General features: G+C 39.5%; 1 protein-coding gene across 3 annotated transcripts in view; it reads left to right on the top strand.

Moving 5' to 3' along the window:
* The window catches only part of LOC130913048 (collagen alpha-1(XXVII) chain B-like), a 159,476-nt gene that overhangs the window by 133,402 nt on the left and 1,330 nt on the right, over positions 1 to 24,744 (top strand). For all 3 annotated transcript variants that reach the window (XM_057831323.1, XM_057831324.1, XM_057831322.1), the window contains exons 50-60: positions 41 to 94; positions 4,100 to 4,162; positions 8,346 to 8,399; positions 8,476 to 8,511; positions 14,855 to 14,872; positions 14,982 to 15,017; positions 15,099 to 15,125; positions 15,208 to 15,273; positions 15,397 to 15,568; positions 15,660 to 15,769; positions 15,841 to 16,059. In XM_057831323.1, the coding sequence (XP_057687306.1) occupies positions 41 to 94; positions 4,100 to 4,162; positions 8,346 to 8,399; positions 8,476 to 8,511; positions 14,855 to 14,872; positions 14,982 to 15,017; positions 15,099 to 15,125; positions 15,208 to 15,273; positions 15,397 to 15,568; positions 15,660 to 15,769; positions 15,841 to 16,059 (855 nt within the window). The remainder of the gene's footprint in view (positions 1 to 40; positions 95 to 4,099; positions 4,163 to 8,345; positions 8,400 to 8,475; positions 8,512 to 14,854; positions 14,873 to 14,981; positions 15,018 to 15,098; positions 15,126 to 15,207; positions 15,274 to 15,396; positions 15,569 to 15,659; positions 15,770 to 15,840; positions 16,060 to 24,744) is intronic.

The following is a 24,744-nucleotide window of genomic DNA, read 5'->3' as shown; positions in this document are numbered from 1 at the left end:
TCACGCAAATAATTATACAATACAATCTATAATATCTTAGGGGGACCTTGGCGAACAAGGATTTGGAGGGCTGGCAGGTCTGTTTGGACCAAAGGTAGGACTCCACTGCTATTTAGTTTTTTTAAGTTCTCAAAGGTAGAAGATTTGTTAAATATTTAATTGTATGCAAGACGCTCCCATACCATTTTCAAAAACTTTTTTGAATTCTGGACTTATCCCTTTATTGCCAATTGTATCACATTTGATACACTTAGAATTTCACGATTTTCAGATTCAAATTAAGAATTTTGAAATTTCCATCCATCCATCCATCCATCCATCCATCCATCCATCCATCCATCCATCCATCCATCCATCCATCCATCCATCCATCCATCCATCCATCCATCCATCCATCCATCCATCCATCCATCCATCCATCCATCCATCCATCCATCCATCCATCCATCCATCCAGCTTTAGCAGGGAAGCCCAGACTTCCCTCTCCCCAATCACTTCAACCAGCTCCTCCGGCGCGAAGGTGTTCCCAGGCCAGCCGAGAGACATGGTCTCTCCAATGTGTCCTGGGTCGTCCCCGGGGCCTCCCGCCGGTGGGACATGCCTGGAACACCTCTCTAGGGAGGCGCCCGGGAGGCATTCAAACCAGATGCCCGAGCCACCTCAACTGGCTCCTCTCAACGCGGGGGAGTAACGGCTAGACACCGAGTCCCTCCCGGATGACCGAGCTTCTCACCCTGTCTCTAATGGAGAGCCTGAACACCTTATGGAGGCAACTCATTTTGGCCGTTCGTATCAGGGATCTTGCTCTTTCGGTCACGACCCACAGATTGGGACCATAGGTGAGGGTAGGAACGTAGATCGACTGGTATATCGAGAGCTCCGCCTTTTGGCTCAGCTCCTTCTTCACCACTACGGACCGGTGCAGAGTCTGCATTAGTGGAGACACTGCACCAATCCGCCTGTCAAGCTCTCGATTTGGAGGTGCTGATCTCATCCCAACCGCTTCACACTCGGCTGCGAACAGCTCCAGTGAGAGTTGGAGGTCACAGCTTGATGAAGCCAACAGCAATGCTGAGGCAACCAAACCGGACACCCACAATGCTTCGGCTTTGCCTAGAAATTCTGTACATAAAAATTATGAACAGAATTGGTGACAAAGGGCAGCCTTGGCGGAGACCAACCCTCACTGGGAATGAATTCTTCTCACTGCCGGCAATGCGGACCAGACTCTTGACACTGGTCGTATAGGGACCGAACAGCCCTTACCAAGGGGCTCGATACCTCGTGCTCCTGGAGCACCCTTGACAAGACTCCCCAAGGCACACGGTCGAACACATTCTCCAATTCCACAAAACACATGTAGACTGGTTGAGCGAACTCCCATGCACCCTCGAGGTCTACGCCGAGGGTGTAGAGCTGATCCACTGGTCCACGCCCGGGACGAAAACCACACTGCTCCTCCTGAATCCAAAATTCGACTTCCCGACTGAACCTCGAGATTTATTTCTCAAAAAAAATAATGGTTGCAAGTCAACACATGCATTCTGTAGGGTCCATGAGAAAACAAATTATAGGATTTCGAATTTAGGATCAGGATTTAGCAAGGTTATCGATATTAGAGCACTTATTACACATATTCATTTTGATTTTTCTTTATTAGAAATTTGAAAAAAATGTTCCATTAAGACCTAATTTTTCAAATTTGGGGAGTTTTTCACAATTGCTTATGTTGTAGGCCTTTAAAGTGCGTACGACAGGTGAAAAAAAGTTTTAAATAGCATTATTATGTGAATTAGAATCATATTTTGAGACGATTCGACTATATACAACAATTTGGCAGAGCGCAGATGATGAGAAATCAATCTTTTAATCTACCGGTTAGCCACGCCTACCATTACAGGGCTCTAGCGTCCCGAAGAGGAGGATGACGTCGGCAGGAGAATGGTGTCATCTGTTTTACTATTCAGCCAATTGAGGGGAAATTATTCAAAATGAGGGAAATGCGACGAAGAGAGCCGCAAAATGTCATTGTTTCAGTCTCTCTACTCCAACATTTTTACAGGATGTTCTTTTTATCCAAGTATTTTTCCCCAATTTATGTCATGACCATAAATGGTATGATCATGACAAATACCAGTCTTGTGCTAAATGGAATATGAAATAATAAAAATGCATTTATTGGCAAAATTACTCCATAATGGTCAAAACTGTCGACTTCACCTTTACTCTCGCACCTCCCGAATGATATCCCGAAGCGCAGCCCATCCCTCCTCCCGCAGCCCAGCAAAGGAGCTATCGTCTCCCCCTCCGGGATCCAGGGAGGTCCCCCGGGCCACCCGCGCACCCATCAACCGGCCTTCAGGGATGGCAGGAGGGGACGCACCACCAACCCCACGTCTACCCCCACCGGCCACGGGCCCACCCGGGCCACGAGCCACAGCCGCAGCACAAAGTTGCAATTTCTGATTGGGTGGAAAATCTGACTGAACACCGGGCACACAAAGAGGGCAATATGCCGAGTATAGTTCTCTTCCGGCGGAGGAATGTGTGACAAGCCGCCGGTCGTCGGCCGAGTGGAGCATGTCAGCCACAAAATCCAAGCCACCTCCATATTAAAATGATCCCAGTATTTGACATAATACAAAACACAATGTTTACTCACTTCCTCGTAAGTCCAATGGTCCCACAGTAGTAGGGCTTGTTTTGGCCAATATCCACACACATCCATCACATTCGCAAACATCCTAAACCAGAAACTGGAGCTGGAAGTAACTCATTTTCATGGTGCAGGATTCAAAAATTGAATTTATAAAACGATCGCTTCCACACACATCCAAGCGGTCCATTTCATTCAGGAGCATAAAACACTGCATGAAATATGAAATGAACATGCTTTTTTGTGTATACGCACTTTAAGGGTAACCCAGTCCATTGCACACTTTTCCACTTTACTTTAGTCCATCTCAGATAAACTCTTTTATTAGTTTTTTATTAGTTTTTTTCCAGAATCCTTTGAGGATAACATAAACCAGAGATGGCGATATCCCCAAATTCCTTGTAATCGTATGTTGGGGAGTTTTTTGTTGTTGTTGTTGTTGTTTTTTTTTTTTTTTTTTGTTACTCCTAGTTGTTTACAAAACTCAGATCTCTTTCTCAACACTGCTCTTTGTATTCCCGAGTTGCATGATCTGCTCTCTGTCAACCCGTAGACTCTTTCACTGGCATGTCTTTGTTTATAAGGCCACCCATTGCCTGCTTCCATCTTACTTAGGGAATTATCTCTCTGAAAAAAGCACTGAGAGTAAGAACCTTCAGTCTCAGGACTTGTTTTTATTGACCGTACAGAGGGTCCGTACTGCACTATATAAAAGGGCTTTCAGCTATGCAGCCCTTCTGCATGGAATGAGCTGCAAAAAAACCCTAAAATTTCAGGATCTGGTGTCACTTGATGCTTTTAAGGCTCTTCAGAAAGACTTGGAAACAAGTACATTTGGCTGTAGATGCTATAACTGCTCATTTTGTTTTTTCTTAATATTATTGTGTGAACTGCTTTTTGTGCTTTGTTTTTAACTGGTTGTGCAACTCTGTGTTTGGGCTGTTGCCTGTCTAGGACAGGACTCTCTTTTAAAAGAGATTTTTAATCTCTATGAGACATTTCCTGGTTAAAAAAAATGGTTAAAACATATACTGTATAAAAGTATGTTTTTATTATTCTTTGTTTATTTATAACTCGTTTTCGATAATTAAGTGCAATAAATTCAAAATAAATTTTAAAAATCCATCCATCCTTTTTTTCCCGCTTAAGTAGACTTCTGCCTAAGCCGCAAACTCAAAGCATCGCCATACTTCTGACCTTTGCGATCTTTGGCCCTTTCTGGTGTCATTACGTCACCGACCCTGAAAATTTGAGTTAAATAAACCATGTTCTTTTCCGACCTCTATGAGATTTGACCTCTTCCATTTCATATTACAAACATCCTGCATATCTGATAATAATCCCCTTTATTAATTCTTGAGTTATCTTACATACTGGGAACCGAATATATAACTTCCACAAGTTTCATCAACTGGTGGAAGTAACACAAATATATTTTTCCAGGGACCCCAAGGAGACATGGGCTCAACAGGAATACAGGGACCTAAAGGACCGCGAGGACTGACAGTAAGTATTTGTTTATATGGTTTACTCTAACGCTTTCATTCTATATCAGCAGTCTTAATGTATTTTTCCCTGTGAACCAATTTAATGTGCTGTAACGCAATATATATATATATGTGTGTGTGTGTGTGTGTGTGTATATATATGTGTATATATATGTATATATATGTATATATATATGCCGAGTATATATACACTGCCAATGGGAAAACCCATTGGCAGTGTATCAAATACTTGTTCTCCCCACTGTATATATATATATATATGTATACATACTGTATATACAGTGTATTACAAAAGTGAGTACACCCCTCGCATTTCTGCAGATATTTAAGTATATCTTTTCATGGCACATCACTGACAAAATGAATGACACTTTGAGTCAATGAAAAGTAGTCTGTGTGCAGCTTATATAATACAGTTACTTTATTTTCCCCTCAAAATAACTCAAAATATAGCCATTGATATCTAAACCCCTGGCAACAAAAGTGAGTACACCTCTGAGTGAAAGTTGTTAATATTAACATACAACATGTCAACTGTCAATATTTTGTGTGGCCACCACTATTATCCAGAACTGCCTTTACCCTCCTGGGCATAGAGTTGAACAGAGCTTCACAAGTTGCCACTGGAATGCTCTTCCACTCCTCCGTGACGACGTTGCGGAGCTGCCGGATATTTGAGACTTTGCGCACCTCTACCTTCCACTTGAGGATCCCGCAAAAATGTTCTATTGGGTTCAAGTCTGGAGACATGCTTGGCCAGTCCATCACCTTTACCCTCAGCCTCTTCAGTAAAGCAGTGGTCATCTTGGAGATGTGTTTGGGGTCATTGGCATGCTGGAACACTGTCCTGCGACCCAGTTTCTGGAGGGAGGGGATCATGCTCTGCTGCTGTATTTCACAGTACATGTTGGAGTTCATGTTTCCCTCAATGGATTGTAACTCTCCGACACCTGCAGCACTCATGCATCTCCAGACCATGACATTCCCACCACCATGCTTGACTGTAGGCATGACACACTTATCTTTTGTACTCCCCACCTGGTCGCTGCCACACATGCTTTAGATCCTCAGAACCAAACAAATTACCGTACTGGCCCGAATATATGACAGTGTTTTTTGCATTGAAATAAGACTGAAAAAGTGGGGGTCGTCTTATATTTGTGGTCTAGAAATTATACCCATTCACGACGCTAGATGGCGCCAGATATCATTGAAGCGATGTTCTGTCATGACAGATCTCAGCTACTCTCAAGTTTAACCAGTTTGCATTATTATATTGCATTGTTTTTCCTTATTCAGATTTGTTTCAAGACTACAGTTACAGTTAGACTTCACTTTGATGGTTAATGCAGTTATTGCAATTTTGTTGTTTTATCACAATAGATTGGTTTAATTACATTTCAAAAACCAGAAGCCATTCATTTACGAATGTGATTGCACTTTAGTTTACATATTTAAATGTTCAGATATTAAGATTTGAATGAGGCAAAATAACATGCTTTTTCTCTCTAAATATATTGTTATAATCATGTTTCAGATGTGCTGTAATTATTTTCTGTATAAAAATTAGTTTGGTGTTCAAAAAGTCTTTTTTCAAACTTTAGTCTTGAAAAAGAGGGGTCGTCTTATAATCAGGGCCGTCTCATATTTGGGCCAATACGGTAATCTTCGTCTCATCAGACCATAGGACATGGTTCCAGTAAACCATGTGCTTTGCTGACATATCTTCAGCAAACTGTTGGCGGGCTTTCTTGTGTACCGTTTTCAGAAGAGGCTTTCTGCTGGGGTGACAGCCGTGCACACCAATTTCATATAGAGTGCGGCGTATGGTCTGACCACCAACAGGATGACCCACCACCTCTTCAATCTCTGCAGCAATGCTGACAGCACGCCTGCAATGATCTTTCAAAGAAAGCATTTGGATGTGGCGCTCACCACGTGCGCTCAGCTTCTTTGGACGACCAACCCGAGGCCTGTTCTGAGTGGACCCTGTTCTTTTAAAAAGCTGGAGGATCTTAGTCACTGTGCTGCAGCTCAGTTTCAGGGTGTTGGCAATCTTCTTGTAGCCTTGGCCATCTTCATGTAGTGCAACAATATGTCTTTTAAGATCCTCAGAGAGTTCTTTGCCATGTGGTGCCATGTTGGAGCTTTCATTGACCAGTATTAAACAGTGTGAGAGCTGCACTACAAATTTGAACACACCTGCTCCCTATGCACACCTGCACCTAGTAACACTAACGAGTCACATGACATTTTGGAGGGAAAATGACAAGCAGTACTCAATTTGGACATTTAGGGATGTAGTTTCTAAGGGGTGTACTCACTTTTTTTGCCAGGGGTTTAGATATTAATCGCTATATTTTGAGTTATTTTGAGGGGAAAATAAATTAACTCTATGATATAAGCTGCACACAGACTACTTTTTATTGTGTCAAAGTGTCATTTTGTCCGTGTTGTCCCATGAAAAGATATACTTAAATATCCGCAGAAATGCCAAGGGTGTATTCACTTTTGTGATACGCTGTATATCTGTGTCTGTGTGTATATATATATATATATATATATATATACTGTGTATATATATATATATATATGTGTATATATATATATATATATATATATATATATATATATATATATATATATGTAAAAACTGATCCGAGTAATTTTATTCACCTCGAAGAATCGTTTAATTTTGCCAGCTCTAAGCATCCTGTTTTGCCCGGAGTACTTTTAATGTGGGACAACGTGCTGACGTCACGTGCGTAGAGGAAGAAGCAATAAAAAGAAAAACTTACCGCAGCCTACAGCCGCTACAAACTACGCCGACGTTGCTAAAAACTATGCCCGCTTGATGCTAGTTTGGTAGCAGGTAGTGTCCGATGCGTCTCATAGATATCGCATGCATTTAGGACTAGATGCGAAATGACAGACTCGGCCGTGTCTGGGCAGCGTTAGTAAACAGCCGCCATCTTTAAGCAGTAGACTTCTCATCACTAATAAATACAACGTTACTGTCACATGCTCACGTAACGTTAGCCCTTCGGAGGGTTAGGTTTCCATTGATTATGACCACTGTCGATGCGTGGCTAACGTGTGTTACATACAGGCTTTATTTAATCTGTAAAAACACAGCGCTGTAGAGTGATGAGGGTGTAAAATTAAGCTGTCAGTTTTAGCTCAGTAGTCATTGCTGAATAAATGTGCTCCAATACAGCAGGTATCATACATTTATTTTGAACACTGCAAAAACTCAAAATCCTACCAGTACTTACAGTTTAGACTAACTTAAAACTTAACTTAAAAATAGCTTGACACAAATGGAAACTAAATTGAAACACGTGGGAAAAACATGTAGCATTGAAGTGATCTGTGTTATCAAGCGTAATTACATTTTTAGGTAAGAAATATATATATATATATATATATATATATACAGAAAGCCTGTTGGTATCTGCACAAGACCTGAGACTGGGACGGAGATTTATCTTCCAACAGGACAATGATCCAAAACATAAAGCCAAATCTACAATGGAATGGTTCAAAAATAAACGTATCCAGGTGTTAGAATGGCCAAGTCAAAGTCCAGACCTGAATCCAATCGAGAATCTGTGGAAAGAGCTGAAGACTGCTGTTCACAAACACTCTCCATCCAACCTCACTGAGCTCGAGCTGTTTTGCAAGGAAGAATGGGCAAGAATGTCAGTCTCTCGATGTGCAAAACTGATAGAAACATACCCCAAGCAACTTGCAGCTGTAATTGGAGCAAAAGGTGGCACTACAAAGTATTAATGCAAGGGGGCCGAATAATATTGCACGCCCCACTTTTCAGTTTTTTATTTGTTGAAAAAGTTTAAATTATCCAATAAATGTTGTTCCACTTCACGATTGTGTCCCACTTGTTGTTGATTTTTGACAAAAAATTAAAATTTTATATCTTATGAATGAATGAATGTTTGAAGCCTGAAATGTGGCGAAAGGTTGCAAGGTTCAAGAGGGCCGAATACTTTTGCAAGGCACTGTATATATGTGTGTATGTATGAATGAATAAAATTAATGAAGCTTGTGGGTCTATACAAGAGGGACAGACACATATAGACACATATACCTGATGTTTCAAATAAATCATATTGGTTGGGTACTGCTGCTCTAAATCACTAAAACTTGCCCTTGCTTTCCAGGGTATGGATGGAGCATTGGGCCCTGTTGGAATCATTGGCCCCAGCGGCCATCCTGTACGTACCTGTATAACACATCGTGTCTGACAGTTTCATGGTCCTCCGAGTGACCCCCCGCTTTCTCTCTTGTCAGGGACTGCAAGGTGACAAAGGAAGTCAGGGGGACATGGTGCGTGAGAAACTTTTGACAAATCCCTTTCTGTCTGGACTGTGAGTGCTGGATGGCATGCTTAGTGTAGCGGCTCCATATGGATGAGTCTCTCATGCCCTTTGGCACTTTCATATTGTGCACTACTGTTGCTATATTCAGAGTGACACTTGAATTTAACGGTGGTCGTCTTCCACACCAATCCATTTGGCCCTTTTTCAGGCACTCATTTATCACTGGCGCTCAACGTCCAATCCGTTTTGACTGAGAGAGGAATAAGCAAACCCAAAAAGCACAAATGCCCTCCAGTGGCTAACTCAAAACCTATATGGCAATAATAAGTCTGTAATTAATTAATCTAATTGATCAGGTCTTAGACAAGAAAATTACAAATCCGGAGCGTGGGATCGATATGTATCGGTATACACTGCCACTAAATTTTATTCTGATCCACCTATGAATAATGCCTTTTTAATGAGTGTCCTCACCAAGAAGCGAGAGAATGAAGCAAGTAAGATTTTGACCCCCGGCCTAAAAATATATCAATAATTATAGTAGAGACCTGGCGTTCGCATATGTGGACATCACATTTTGGGTCATGTCAGAGGCGTCACTAGACCTAATATAAGACTGAGGCACTGGCGAGCGAGCTAAATTTGTTTTTTAGCACTTATCTATCATAAAAAGTCAGAAATAGTGCTTTTATATATAATTAAAATATAAGTTTCTGTAAAAAAGTGACATTTTTTTGTTTTTCAGTATACAAAATCAAAATTGGGACATCCCTTCTTGATAGTCAATTAACCTTTGCTTATGCTCATCAACTTCCATCTTTCCTTCACCTCTTCCTACACTCTGCTGCTCTACTTTGTCTGGACAGAAATGGGGATGTATCTCTGTAACTGTTATGTAATTAGTGTTTCTCAACTGGTAGGTTGTGACCTAAAAGTGGTTTATGTTGCCTATGTGGGTTACCTAGCCTACCTCTCTCATTCCTTGTTCTTTTTATCCTTGCTGTGAGCAAATAACGTTACAAATAAAGAGCAAAAGACATCGTTACAGATTACAGGGACTGCGGTAACAAATAAAATGCTTGTAAAACAGCTGGAAATTATGATGAGAACACACACAAAAATAATTGTTAAAGTTAATATCCCAAAGCCAGGCAATTGATTCATACAGATTGATTCTATTCATTTTGGTCATATAAACATAGCAGTATTGATGCAGTTCAAATACCACATATCATATCAGCACAACATTAGACAAAGCTCTTGAGTGAGATCCTCTCACTCAAATCGCATTTAATTGTGAATGTATTCATAGGCAGTAGCTAAAAAACGGCAGCTAATCAGCAAAAATTCAATTTGCATACACGAACAACAAGGAGGGGCAGTTTATCTGGTACTAACATGTAAAGCAGGTGGGAAGATGTCATTTGTATCGTCGACTGTATGACTGGCACACGCACCTAAAATTTATACTGCATTCACATGTTGTTGGATTAATCGAAAAAATGATTCTCTACAACATGGCGTCTATAAAACGTCAGTCAAAGTCAGTCAACTTGTGATGTATCGTTGGAGCACTAAAATAGGCAGCCCTTCTTTATAGCAGCCATGTTTTTATCCCACATTACAACTTTACAACACATCAGAACGACGATTTTCCAACTTGGGAAGTCAGATATCTCCGGAAAGTGCTTCGCGGAAGTATCAAATCATATGCCAAAAGTCAGCCAAAGTTACGTGCATAAATTACCATATTAAGGAGCTGTGTGCAAATTGTGTATATGGCTTGAATAGAGTAATATGACCATACTAAACAGACACATTCTGTAGATTATGCTACGTAGACATAAAATATGAGGGGCCGTACAAGACATTTTTCATTCTGGCCCTCTCACACACATACATTCTCCTTTCACATACATATATATTCACTCTCACACACATACATTCTCCTCTCACATGCATACATTCTCCTTTCACATCCATACATTTTTACTTTCACATTCATACATTTTCACTCTCACATTCATACATTTTTACTTTCACATTCATACATTTTCACTCTCACATTCATACATTTTCACTCTCACATTCATACATTTTTACTTTCACATTCATACATTTTTACTTTCACATTTATACATTTTTACTTTCACATTTATACATTTTCACTCTCACATTCATACATTTTTACTTTTACATTTATACATTTTCACTCTCACATTCATACATTTTTACTTTCACATTTATACATTTTTACTTTCACGTTTATTTTTCAAAGTACTTTTATTTTGAAATAATACATCAGAATTTTATCAGAGTACTTTAGTTCAATACTTGAGGTAGTCTAGTATACCCCAGAAGTGGAACCGTCCCGGGATATCAGCCAGATTTTTTTAAATCAATTTTTGAAATCAGGCGAAATGACAGCTAAAATAGGCAATTTTCAAAGTACTTTTATTTTGAAATGATACATCAGAATTTTATCAGTGTACTTTAGTTCGAGTCTTGGGGTCGTCTAGTATACTTCAGAAGTGGAACCGTCCCAGGATATCAACCAGATTTTTTTTTAAATCAATTTTTGAAATCGGGCAAAATGACAGCAAAAATGGGCAATTTTCAAAGTACTTTTATTTTTGAAATGATACATCAGAATTTTATCAGAGTACTTTAGTTCGAGTCTTAGGGTCGTCTAGTATACCTCAGAAGTGGACCCGTCCCGGGATATCAGCCAGATATTTTTAAATTAAAGTTTGAAATAAGGGTAAATGACAGAAATAACTAGCAATTTTCTAAGTAGTATTACTCGGAATTCCTAAATTATTTTTTATATCATAATACTTTAGTTTGGGTCTCGGGGTGCTCGAGTGCCTCTCTCAAGTGGACCCGTTCTTGGATGGCTTCCCATTTTTTATTTATTCATATTTATTTTTTTCAATAAAGGGACTAGCGCTGTGAAGCCACCGGGGAACTTGCGCTGTGAAGCCACCGCGTTCCATTATGAAGCCAGCGTGTTGCAGTACCATAATGCACACAATGCAAACAATGATCCAAATGAGGGGCGGCTAGCTTGACTTCGTTTTTACGAGTGGAGGGTGGCTTGACCGCAGTAGTCTGGGAGCGGGTCATATTAACTCCCGCTTGGACAGTTGAAGAGGTTCGAGAGTTGCTCAGTCTAAAAATGTCTCTCATTTCACTTTCAACTGCGTCATAATTAGCACTGTTGGGTGCAGTTGATTGTGTCCTTTGCCGCCGCTTGAGACAGGAAGCCAAAGAAGTTCGTTTCTGGGGTCGACAAAATGTTTTGCAAAAGTCCAACTGCTTGCCGAAGTGATTGTGCGTCCCCTTCCTTGTTATTTTATGAACAGTAACCCGCGTCAGGTTCTCAGCCAATCAGAGCTTACCAGTCAGAGCTAGCCAATCAGAGCTGGCTTCCGTTTCAACTAGACTCCTTCCGTTTTCACTATACTTTCACTCATACATACATACATTCTCCTCTCACGTTCATACATACTTTCTTCACCTACATATATATTCACTCTTATACACATATATTTTATTTATACAAACATACATTTCACAGACTAAAAATGTGTGAATGTGAGAGTAAACATGTATGAATATAAGAGTGAAAATGTATAAACGTGAGAGAGAAAATGTATAAACGTGAAAGTAAAAATGTATAAATGTGAAAGTAAAAATGTATGAATGTAAGAGTGAAAATGTATAAATGGGAAAGTAAAAATGTATGAATGTGAGAGTGAAAATGTATAAATGGGAAAGTAAAAATGTATGAATGTGAGAGTGAAAATGTATAAATGTAAAAGTAAAAATGTATGAATGTGAGAGTGAAAATGTATAAATGTGAAAGTAAAAATGTATGAATGTGAGAGTGAAAATGTATGCATGTGAGAGTGAAAATGTATGAATGTGAGACTGAAAATGTATAAATGTGAAAGTAAAAATGTATGAATGTGAGAGTGAAAATGTATGAATGTGAGAGTGAAAATGTATGAATGTGAAAGTAAAAATGTATGAATGTGAAAGTAAAAATGTATGGATGTGAAAGGAGAATGTATGCATGTGAGAGGAGAATGTATGTGTGTGAGAGTGAATATATATGTATGTGAAAGGAGATTGTATGTGTGTGAGAGGGCCAGAATGAAAAATGTCTTGTACGGCCCCTCATACTGATTGGCTAGCTCTGACTGGTAAGCTCTGATTGGCTGAGAACCTGACGCGGGTTACTGTTCCTAAAATAACAACTAAGGGTCAGCATGGAAGAGGACGCACAATCACTTCGGCAAGCAGTTGGACTTTTGCAAAACATTTTGTCAACCCCAGAAACTGTAACTTCTTTGGCTTCCTGTCTCGAGCGGCGGCAAAGGACACAATCAACTGCACCCAACAGTGCTAATTATGACGCAGTTGAAAGTGAAATGAGAGACATTTTTAGACCGAGCAACTCACGAACTTCTTCATCTGTCCAAGCGGGAGCTAATATGACCCGTTCAAACTACTGCGGTCAAGCCACCCTCCACTCGTAAAAACGAAGTCAAGCTAGCCGCCCCTCATTTGGATCATTGTTTGCATTGTGTGCATTACGGTAATGCAACGCAGTGGCTTCATAATGGAACGCGGTGGCTTCACAGCGCTAGTCCCTTTATTGAAAAAAATAAATATGAATAAATAAAAAACGGAAAGCCATCCAAGAACGAGTGCACTTGAGAGAGGCACTCGAGCACCCCGAGACCCAAACTAAAGTATTATGATATAAAAAATAATTTAGGAATTCCGAGTAATACTACTTAGAAAATTGCTAGTTATTTCTGTCATTTACCCTTATTTCAAATATTAATTTAAAAATATCTGGCTGATATCCCGGGACGGGTCCACTTCTGAGGTATACTAGACGACCCCAGGACTCATACTAAAGTACTCTGATAAAATTCTGATGTATCATTTCAAAATAAAAGTACTTTGAAAATTGCCTATTTTAGCTGTCATTTCGCCTGATTTCAAAAGTTGATTAAAAAAAATCTGGCTGATATCCCGGGACGGTTTATACAAACATACATTTCACAGACTAAAAATGTGTGAATGTAGGAGTAAACATGTATGAATATAAGAGTGAAAATGTATGGACGTGAGAGAGAAAATATATAAACGTGAAAGTAGAAATGTATAAATGTGAAAGTAAAAATGTATGAATGTGAGAGTGAAAATGTATAAATGTGAAAGTAAAAATTTATAAACGTGAAAGTAAAAATGTATGAATATAAGAGTGAAAATGTATGAATGTGACAGAAAATGTATGAACGTGAAAGTAAAAATGTATAAATGTGAAAGTAAAAATGTATGAATGTGAACGTAAAAATGTATGAATGTGAAAGTAAAAATGTATAAATGTGAGAGTGAAAATGTATAAATGTCAAAGTGAAAATGTATAAATGTGAAAGTAAAAATGTATAAATGTGAAAGTAAAAATGTATGAATGTGAGAGCGAAAATGTATGAATGTGAGAGCAAAAATGTATGAATGTGAAAGTAAAAATGTATGAATGTGAGAGTGAAAATGTATGAATGTGAAAGTAAAAATGTATGAATGTGAAAGTAAAAATGTATGAATGTGAAAGGAGAATGTATGCATGTGAAAGGAGAATGTATGCATGTGAGAGGAGAATGTATGTGTGTGAGAGTGAATATATATGTATGTGAAAGGAGAATGTATGTGTGTGAGAGAGCCAGAATGAAAAATGTCTCGTACGGCCCCTCATAATAAAACTCCAAACTATTTTTTTTTTTTTTTTTTTTTTTACCGGTGAAATTTATACTGGGACATGTGCCCCAGGGAAATATGTCTGGCAATGCTCATGGGTCATGTAGACCATTAATACCAAAATGACATCTAAAATAATCGCCTCAGTCATTTCAATAGGAGTTTTTAGGTAACACAAAGAGTGAACAATTTGTTCAATATTTGGTATTTACAAACAGTTTCATTTTCTTAGGCAATTATTTTAGGATGCTGACAACGTGTTAATGTTGTTACGTGAAATTTCGTACAAGACCTAAAATGTGATCTCGAAGCATGTCTTTATAGAGTTATTTTTTTAAATGTGTATTTTTATTGAATTACCACAAATATTCACTTGTCATATTAAAGGTTTTAATAGCTGTATTTGTACATCACATTTTATACCTAAAAATGCAGCTTTGATGAGAAAGTAAGACAGCTGAAATGAAAAATGTTAAAGCAGATGTCGATTTTAAAAAAACATGAACAAATAATTATAAAAATAAAGATCTTTCAATTCTGTGCCCTCAAGTATTGATCTATTTCATCCTCAACAGGGCTTACCTGGACCAAGGGTAAGTAATATAGATCTTCTTTCAACGCTAGTAAAAAGAGAAAACACACACTCCTGACTTACATCATATGAAATCTTAAATATTAATATCTGAAAGTCGAATATTTCAGGGGTCACCTGGGCCACGTGGACCACCAGGACCTCCAGTAAGTTTTTCACCTTGCATGCTAACAAACTTATTATTGGATGTCATGTAATACAGTAAAATAAAAGCATTTTTGTCCTAGGGTCGCACCAGTTCTCCTCTTTCTTTTGTATGTATTTCTTTTTACAGTAAATTTGGTTATGGTCCAAACTTTGTGCAGTAGTCTGATTCTTTCTGCTTGATTTTTGCAGAAAAATGAGGCGCTTGGGTCTTCTTTTCAAGTTATCATTGATTCCTACATTCCACTAGGGCCAGAGGTGAGTTCTGATTGATAGCCAGCATTGAAAGCCCCAAAAATAATAACACAGCACAGTATTTCAGGAACGCAAATTCTGGTGTTCTTCAATAAATGAACCAAAATGAAAATGTTCTGTTCAAAGCGGAATTACCCGAATGTGGACTTTCCCATGCTGGACCAAGGTACAGAGATTTTTAGGACTTTAGAGCGTCTCAGCTCTCTGATCCATAATCTAAAGAACCCACTTGGGAAGCGGAATAATCCAGCCCGAATCTGCCGAGACCTCTTCAACTGTGAGCAAAGGATGCGTGATGGTAGGATCACACATATGTAGCCAGACAGATGGTTTGGATTGGTACTTAGTTTTGCTGATGAATCCAAAATCTGCTGTTGCTCCTATTCCAGGCACTTACTGGATTGATCCAAATCTGGGCTGCGATGCCGACACCATCGAGGTGACTTGCAACTTCACTGCTGGAGGACAGACTTGCTTAAAACCTGTCACCGTCTCCAAGGTTGGGCCTATCCCAAGTATAGGATGAGGCGGAACTATTCACTAGACAAAATAATGCTATTTATCTTCCAGGTGGAGATGGGAATCAGTCGCATCCAAATGAACTTCATCCACCTTTTAAGCACTGAGGCTGTGCAACATATCACGGTCCACTGCTTTAACACGCCTGTGTGGGCAGCAGGACCATCCTTGCAGCTCTACAGCCATGCTGTGAGTTTCAAAACTTGGACAGGGGAGAGAATTCAAGCAGGAGATCTTCTGGAACCACTTGTGCCCAGAGATGACTGCTGGGTAAGCACAGACACACCACTGATTTCCTTGGAGAATTGGACTTATGTACAGTGGGGCCTCTAGTTCCAAAATGAATTGGTTCTGGAAGTAGTTTCGTAACCTGAAAATTCTGTAAGTAGAGATGCGTTTTCCATGTACATGCCCAAATCCGTTCCAAGCCCCCTCAAATTCAGAAATAAATCTTTTATAGATGAGCTTCGAGGTGCTTCCGCTTGACTGCTTCCGTTTTACACTTTCTCTAACCAAAACAACAGTGGAGCTAGCGTGGAATTACTCATCAAAATCACTCAAAAAGACAATTTGGAAATGCCGCATCCATCTGCCATCATCTCGACATGGGAGGACAACATGAAGAAATGGCTTCGTCGCCAAAATAGTTCTGTATTTTATTGATTTAATGGCAGTGGAGGGAAACACATTCAGGGACCTGAAAAGCTCTGAAGCATCTAGTTGAATGTGTCCTAATACATGAAAATGGGAATTTTGTGTTCATCTTGCGAAAGACCTAGACAGTAAAGATCCTTGCTGAATTTAATCGTTTTGACATATCTCGTGACAACGAATGAGATTGATGCCATCAGTGGTGTTACCAGGATGCCAGGTGTGGGTGGGCATTAGTCTTACCTGTGGGGGCAAAAAAAAAAAAAAAAAAAGCTAGAATGCTCAAGTAGGTCGAAATCCAGCGTAGGGCTACTGCACCTTAAAACATGCTTTGTTTTGTTTTTTCTCCTTGAGATAACTGTTGTGATTTGGTCTAAACTAAGGCTGTCAAACGATTAAAATTTTTAATCGAGTTAATTACAGCTTAAACATTAATTAATCGTAATTAATCGCAATTCAAACCATCTACAGTGGGGAGAACAAGTATTGATACACTGCCGATTTTGCTGGTTTTCCCACTTGCAAAGCATGTAGAGGTCTGTAATTTGTATCATAAGTTCTCTTCAACTGTGAGGGACGGAATCTAATACAAAAAAAAAACAAAATCACGTTGTATGATTTTTAAATATAAAATTTGCATTTAATTGCATGAAATAGTATTTGATACATCACAAAAATCGAACTTAATATTTGGTACAGAAACCTTTGTTTGCTATTACAGATACTAGTGATGCACAATAATAAATTTTTCAACCGATATCGATAAACGATAACTTCCTGCCCCTTCCACCCGATAACCGATAATGTCACGCCGATATTTCTATTCAAATATGTATGTAAAATTTTAAAGTATACAAAGATCTAATGCTACTGTGCAAAAATGTAATTTAGTGCTATTTTTTTTCCACATCAAATGTGAACAAGTAGTAAATTCCAACCTCTAAACAATGGCAAAGACATTGTGTAATGGTAAGCTTTTGGCAACAATTACTTAGAGAGTAAACACCCAAGTTGCACAAAAATGCCTTTAAAAGTAAGCCATTCCTAATATATATCACATTACTACACTGCAAAAACACCTCCTTAAAACTAGCAGAATTGGACAAAACTGTTAATTGCGCACATTTGGATGCTAAATCAAAGTATATAATTATCGGACTGCATTATCGGTTGAATTTCGTTTTATCTGGATTATCTGTGTGACATCATAATTGCCATTATCGGCCAATAATTATCGGTGACCGATATTATCGTGCATCGCTAACAGATACCAAACGTTTCCTGTAGTCCTTGATAAGGTTTGCACACACTGCAGCAGGAATTTTGGCCCACTCCTCCATGCAGATCTTCTCCAGAGCCTTCAGGTTTCGGGGCTGCTGCCGGGCAACACGGACTTTCAGCTCCCTCCATAGATTTTCCATCGGGTTCAGATCTGGTGACTGGCTAGGCCACTCCAGGACCTTAAGATGCTTCTTACGGAGCCACTCTTTAGTTGCCTTGGCTGTGTGCTTTGGGTCATTGTCATGCTGGAAGACCCAGCCATGACCCATCTTCAGGGCTCTCACTGAAGGAAGGAGGTTGTCAGCCAACATCTGGCGATACATAGCCCAATTCATCCTCCCATCCATCCTCTATACGGTGCAGTCGTCCTGTACCCTTGGCAGAGACGCAGCCCCCCAAAAAATCCTCCTCCATGTTTCACGGTTGGGATGGTGTTCTTGGGGTTGTACTTATCCTTCTTTTTCCTCCAAACACGATGAGCCGACCAAAAAGTTCAATTTTGGTCTCATCCGACCACATGACCTTCTCCCATTGCTCCTCTGGATCATCCAGATGGTCAGTGGCAAACTTCAGACATGTCTGGACATGCACTGGCTTCAGCAGCGGGACCTTGCGTGCGCTGTAGGATTTTAATCCATGACGGCGTAATGTGTTTCCGATGGTTTTCTTTGAGACGGTGGTTCCAGCTCTCTTCAGGTCATTGACCAGGTCCTGCCGTGTAGTCCTGGGCTGATCCCTCACCTTCCTCATGATCAGTGATGCCCCATGAGGTGAGATCTTGCATGGAGCCCCAGAACGAGGCAGATTTACCATCAACTTGAACTTCTTCCATTTTCTAATAATCGCTCCAACAGTTGTTACCTTCTCACCAAGCTGCTTGCTTATTTTCCTGTAGCCCATCCCAGCCTTGTGCAGGTCTATTATTTTATCCCTGATGTCCTTACACAGCTCTTTGGTCTTGGCCATTGTGTAGAGGTTGGAGTTTGTTTGTTTGAGCATGTGAACAGGTGTCTTTTACACAGGTAACAAGTTCAAACAGGTGCAGTTACTTCCGGTAATGAGTGGAGAACAGGAGGTGTTCTTAAAAAAGAACTAAGAGCCGAAATACTTACTAGTTGGTAATGTATCAAATACTTATTTCATGCAGTTAAATACAAATTTATTATTTAAAAATTATACAATGTGATTTTCTGGATTTTTGTATTAGATTCCGTCCCTCACAGTTGAAGAGAACTTATGATACAAATTACAGACCTCTGCATGGCTTGCAAGTGGGAAAACCAGCAAAATCGGCAGTGTATCAAATACTTGTTCTCCCCATGCGTTAATTGCGTCAAATATTTTAACGTGATTAATTTAAAAAATTAATTAGCGCCAGTTAAGGCGATAATTTTGACAGCCCTAGTCGAAACAAATAAAAGTTTATATGATTTTATTTGACTTAGAACACATCCATAACTGAACAGTATGGACATGCAGGTGACAATGTTTTTTTTAGGTAACCTATTGTGGTTCCTTGGTTTTATTACTATTATTATTATAGTTATTCTTTGTTCCGCAGCCCCTTTGAGCTCAATTTGACTCCCTTAGAATGCTTCAAAAGTCACCAAAATCGGCAGGCAGATCAAAACAGGTGCAATCTTTGATACCGTGTAAAGACAAATTCCAAATACACTATGTAGTGCCAAGCGCCCCCTAGCAGTCATTCTTTGTCATGCTGACACTTTGAACCCTACTTTGGCCCCCAGAATGCTTCAAAACTCACCAAATTCAACAGCCAGCTGAACACTGGTGACTTTGATAAAACATTTCTTCGCACTGTCATGTACGAGACAGGGGAACCAGTTGCGTATCGCTGACACAGAATTTTATTGATTTTGACAGGCAAAGGAAACAATCAGGTCAAGCGGTAATAGCTAGTTGGCATGCAGACATATGCTGAATCGCTGACGACCTGACACTTGATGTTGTCTGCTAGAGGCTTATATCGTGTTCTCAGTTGTTCTTTATGACATAATAAAGGGTACACAGTAACATGTGACGAAGGTAACAATCATAATTCATGTTCTGCGCTAATTATTTCTTCAGTTACTGTCCCAGTTGTTTCATTAATTGCTAGTTATGGTATTTGGTAACACTTTATTTGACAGTGGTGCCATAAAACTGTCATTAGACAATCATAATTATGACATGACACTGTAATGAGCAGTAATGAATGCTTAAAACAGATGTCATTTAGTGTTATCTGTTAGTGTTATCTCACTTTTGAATGGATGTAAAAGATCCAAGCTGGACTTAAATTGAGTTGGCGACATAATTTGCTGGATAACACTTAATGACATCCGTCATAAGCATTCATTAAAGGTCATGACAGTGTCATGTCATAATTCTGATTGTCTAATGAAAGTCCTATGACACTGTCAAATAAAGTGTTACCAAGTACCATTACTAGCAATTAATGAAACAACTGGAACAGTAACTGAAGAAATAATTAGCACAAAATGGATGTAAAAGATCCAAGCTGGACATATATGGAGTTAGTGACATAATTTGCCAGATGACACTTAATGATATTTGTCATAAGCATTCAGTAATGCGCATGATAGGGTCACGTCATATTTATGACAGTCTTATGACGCAGCTGTCAAATAAAGTGTTTCCTATTAACCCAAATCAACAAATAAGACGCACTGGACTATAAGCTGCGGGGATTCAAAATAAAGGAAAAAAGTAGCGGCTTATAGTCCCAAAATTACGGTAAGCATATTTAACATGATAAACTGTATTAGTATAGTAAAATCACTGACACTGTAGAGGAGTAATAAATACTGTATTCATTTACAGTGGGGCAAATAAGTATTTAGTCAACCACCAATTGTGCAAGTTCTCCTACTTGAAAAGATTAGAGAGGCCTGTAATTGTCAACATGGGTAAACCTCAACCATGAGAGACAGAATATGGAATAAAAAACAGAAAATCACATTGTTTGACTTTGGAATAATTCCAGCTTAGAGTGGAAAATAAGTATTTGGTCACCAACAAACAAGCAAGATTTCTGGCTGTCAAAGAGGTCTTAACTTTTTGTAACTAGGTCTAACGAGGCTCCACTCGTTACCTGTATTAATGGCACCTGTTTTAACTCATTATCAGTATAAAAGACACCTGTCCACAACCTCAGTCAGTCACACTCCAAACTCCACTATGGCCAAGACCAAAGAGCTGTCAAAGGACACCAGAGACAAAATTGTAGACCTGCACCAGGCTGGGAAGACTGAATCTGCAATAAGTAAAATGCTTGGTGTAAAAAATTCAACTGTGGGAGCAATTATTAGAAAATGGAAGACATACAAGACCACTGATAATTTCCCTCGATCTGGGGCTCCATGCAAGGTCTCACCCCGTGGCGTCAAAATGATAACAAGAACGGTGAGCAAAAATCCCAGAACCACACGGGGGGACCTAGTGAATGACCTACAGAGAGCTGGGACCACAGTAACAAAGGCTACTATCAGGAACACAATGCGCCGCTAGGGACTCAAATCTCGCACTGCCAGACGTGTCCCCCTGCTGAAGCTAGTACACGTCCAGGCCTGTCTGCGGTTCGCTAGAGAGCATTTGGATGATCCAGAAAAGGACTGGGAGAATGTGTTATGGTCAGATGAAACCAAAATAGAACTTTTTGGTAGAAACACAGGTTCTCGTGTTTGGAAGAGAAAGAATAATGAAATGCATCCGAAGAACACCATACCCACTGTGAAGCATGGGGGGAAAACATCATGCTTTGAGGCTGTTTTTTTGCAAAGGGACCAGGACGACTGTGTAAAGGAAAGAATGAATGGGGCCATGTATTGAGAATTTTGAGTGAAAATCTCCTTCCATCAGCAAGGGCATTGAAGATGTGGCTGGGTCTTTCAGCATGACAATGATCCCAAACACACAGCCAGGGCAACAAAGGGGTGGCTTCGTAAGAAGCATTTCAAGGTCCTGGAGTGGCCTAGCCAGTCTCCAGATTTCAACCCCTTAGAAAATCTGTGGAGGGAGTTGAAAGTCCGTGTTGCCCAAAGACAGCCCCAAAACATCACTGCTCTAGAGGAGATCTGCATGGAGGAATGGGCCAAAATACCAGCAACAGTGTGTAAAAAAAGCTTGTGAAGAGTTACAGAAAACGTTTGGCCTCCGTTATTGCCAACAAAGGGTACATAAAAAAGTATTGAGATAAGCTTTTGGTATTGACAAAATACTTATTTTCAACTCTAAGATGGAAATAAATTATTCAAAAATCAAACAATGCGATTTTCTGTTGTTTTTTTTTCCACATTCTGTCTCTCATGGTTGAGGTTTACCCATGTTGATAATTACAGGCCTCTCTAATATTTTCAAGTGGGAGAACTTGCACAATTAGTGGTTGCTAAATACTTATTTGCCATACTGTATGCAGTGAGAAATCTTTTTTTGTGCGGTGCGTTGTTGGCGAAATCGACTACATAAAGTTGATTCAGATTTTTCCTCATTGAAAATTAGAGATAGCACATTGCGCTTCTTTAGACAGGCTCTTGCATCTACAGAGAACACTATGCTGGCGACAAGTAATCGTTTTCATCCAGCACTCAAAGGACTTTATTGCCAAGTAATGCTATGTCGGATTCCTGATGGCATTATAAAAAAAACAGTTCAAGGCTAGCTGTGGGTGTTAGACATTTTTGAAGAGGACAGCAAAGGACAACAAAGCTGTTATGCTTGGGGTATTACAGTTTATCAAGCACTAGGGGGGATTTTTAAGAGGACTGTCTACTGCTATCTTGGAAATCACGGTAAAGTGGACTTTTGTTTTTCTTATTTGTAATGTTAGTGATCAGTTTTTAAAAGTTAATTGTTTTAGGGTTCCAGACTACTTCAGTGAACACAATTACAGCTTGTGGTGTCGGGTATCCTTGATAAGCCATTGAATATGAATGAGGAGGACGGAATATGGCCTGTTCATGATAATTTGGTTAATAAAGTGTTTTTTTGATCAATCAAATCTTTCTCCATGTAAATATCCCGTATTGAGACATGGACAACTGTGGCTTATAGCCAGGTCGGGTGAGCACTTCCAGAAGGTCAAAATGGAGGACATACAGTATTTAAAAAAGAAAAAAAATGAAAAAATACATCAGACTTGCAGTGTATTTTCATCAACAATAGTTTTGCACGGTGTATAGATCATATGTTTGTAACTAAACAGTCAAAAATACCAATTGAAGGTCAAACCTTTTTTGACAATTTATTTAGTTTACAGTATCGTGTTTTCAAAGTACAGCAAGCCCAAGAACAAATCTTATTTTGAAATGGTGTTCTGCCAAAATATCCTACACGGCAGGATGTCTACCCGTGCGCTTGCGTACATCAGTTACAGTGGTATGAAAAAGTATCTGAACCTTTTGGAATTTCTCACATTTCTGCATAAAATCCCCATCAAATGTGATCTCATCTTTGTCAAAATCACATTGATTAAAATACAATGTCTGCTTTAACTAAAACCACCCAAACATTTATAGGTTGTCATATTTTAATGAGGATAGCATGCAAACAATGAGAGAAGGGTGAAAAATAACTAAGTGAACCCTCTGCCTAAGGAGACTTGAAGAGCAATTGAAACCAATTTTTACCAAACATTTTAGGTCAGGTGTGTGCCCAATCATATTTGAGTGGTTTAAAGCTGCACTGCCCACTATAAAACACACACCAGGTAAGAAATGTCTTGATGAGAAGTATTTTCTGATGTTCATCATGACTAGGTCAAAAGAGCTGTCTGAAGACCTGTGATCAAGGATTGTTGATTTGTATAAAGCTGGGAAAGGATTGGTACGTGTCGCTTCTGTAGGATATTTTGGCGGAACAACGGTACTAAAAATTTGTAACAAACAAAATTCTTAAAAACATGATTAGATTTTTTTGTGTAAAAACAATGTGAGCATTGAACTGCTCAAAAGAAGTGAACCCTTGAGGAACAACTTTACAAAGTTCAGCTGCAGTTATTTTGTTATCCGATCAGGCGATCAGGGTTCTCGAAAAAAAAAAAAAAATTAAATAGTGACGCATGTGCTGCTCGCCTCATTCTTTTATGTTCTTGTGTTCTCTCCGTTTGACGTTCTTAAGCAGTGGTGTCAAACCAATTCCACAAAGGGCCATAGTGGGTTCTGGTCTTTGTTCCAAGAGATTCAGCACAGACAGTTCAACCAATGAGGTTTCTGCTAAAACAAGCAGCACCTGACTGCAATCAATTGTTAGACACCATATTGGTTAAAGGCTGTCCTCCTGATGAGTTTGAACAAAATCCTGCACCCACTGCGGCCCTTTGAGGACCGGTTTGACACATGTCTTCTAAAGGATGCTTTGCCTCTGCTTCTCACTTCTACGTCACACTGGCAAAGCGTGCAGAAACCATGTAACGAGTCTCGACTTCTTTTGCGGAGGAAAACGTGCTCTTTCGTTCATTCAACGTTAAAAGATGTGCGCCGTTTTGGCACGTTTACTAGTACTGTTGCAAAATCTCGGCGAGGAAAAAATGCCGTCAGATGAAGCTTTGCTTACAATTTTATTGTACCGACGATATAGGACGTTTTTAACTAAAGCCAATCTTTGCCAATTACAGACCAGTTGTGACAGCCGTGGGGCTGAGTTGCGTCACATAAACTGAACCGTGGCCGGTTTTCTTTAAAAGCTGGTGTTCTGCCAACATGTCCTACAAGTATTACTCTGCGCTTTCAGCTTGTTTTGGTTAGATGCATACAAGAAGAAAGAACTAAAACATGCCCTAAGAAAATACTTAAACGTAGTAATATCAAATAAGGGTGGTTTAATTACTCTACGTGACTAATGTGGTCAACAGATCAACACTCTACTTTAACGCTACCACAACAAAACACAATGCTTAAAAGTATGCGTGTAAAACACATGCAAAAAGGGTTTTGAGGCAACGAAAAGGTGATAAAAGACTCGATTAAAAGTGCACAAGGCACTGTGTAGGATGTCTCGTCGCGT

The sequence above is a fragment of the Corythoichthys intestinalis genome, chromosome 3, assembly GCF_030265065.1.
Source record: "Corythoichthys intestinalis isolate RoL2023-P3 chromosome 3, ASM3026506v1, whole genome shotgun sequence".
NCBI classification, from domain to species: Eukaryota; Metazoa; Chordata; class Actinopteri; order Syngnathiformes; family Syngnathidae; genus Corythoichthys; species Corythoichthys intestinalis.
Note: the sequence above shows the minus strand (reverse complement) of the source record. Positions and strands in the feature narration are given on the sequence as shown.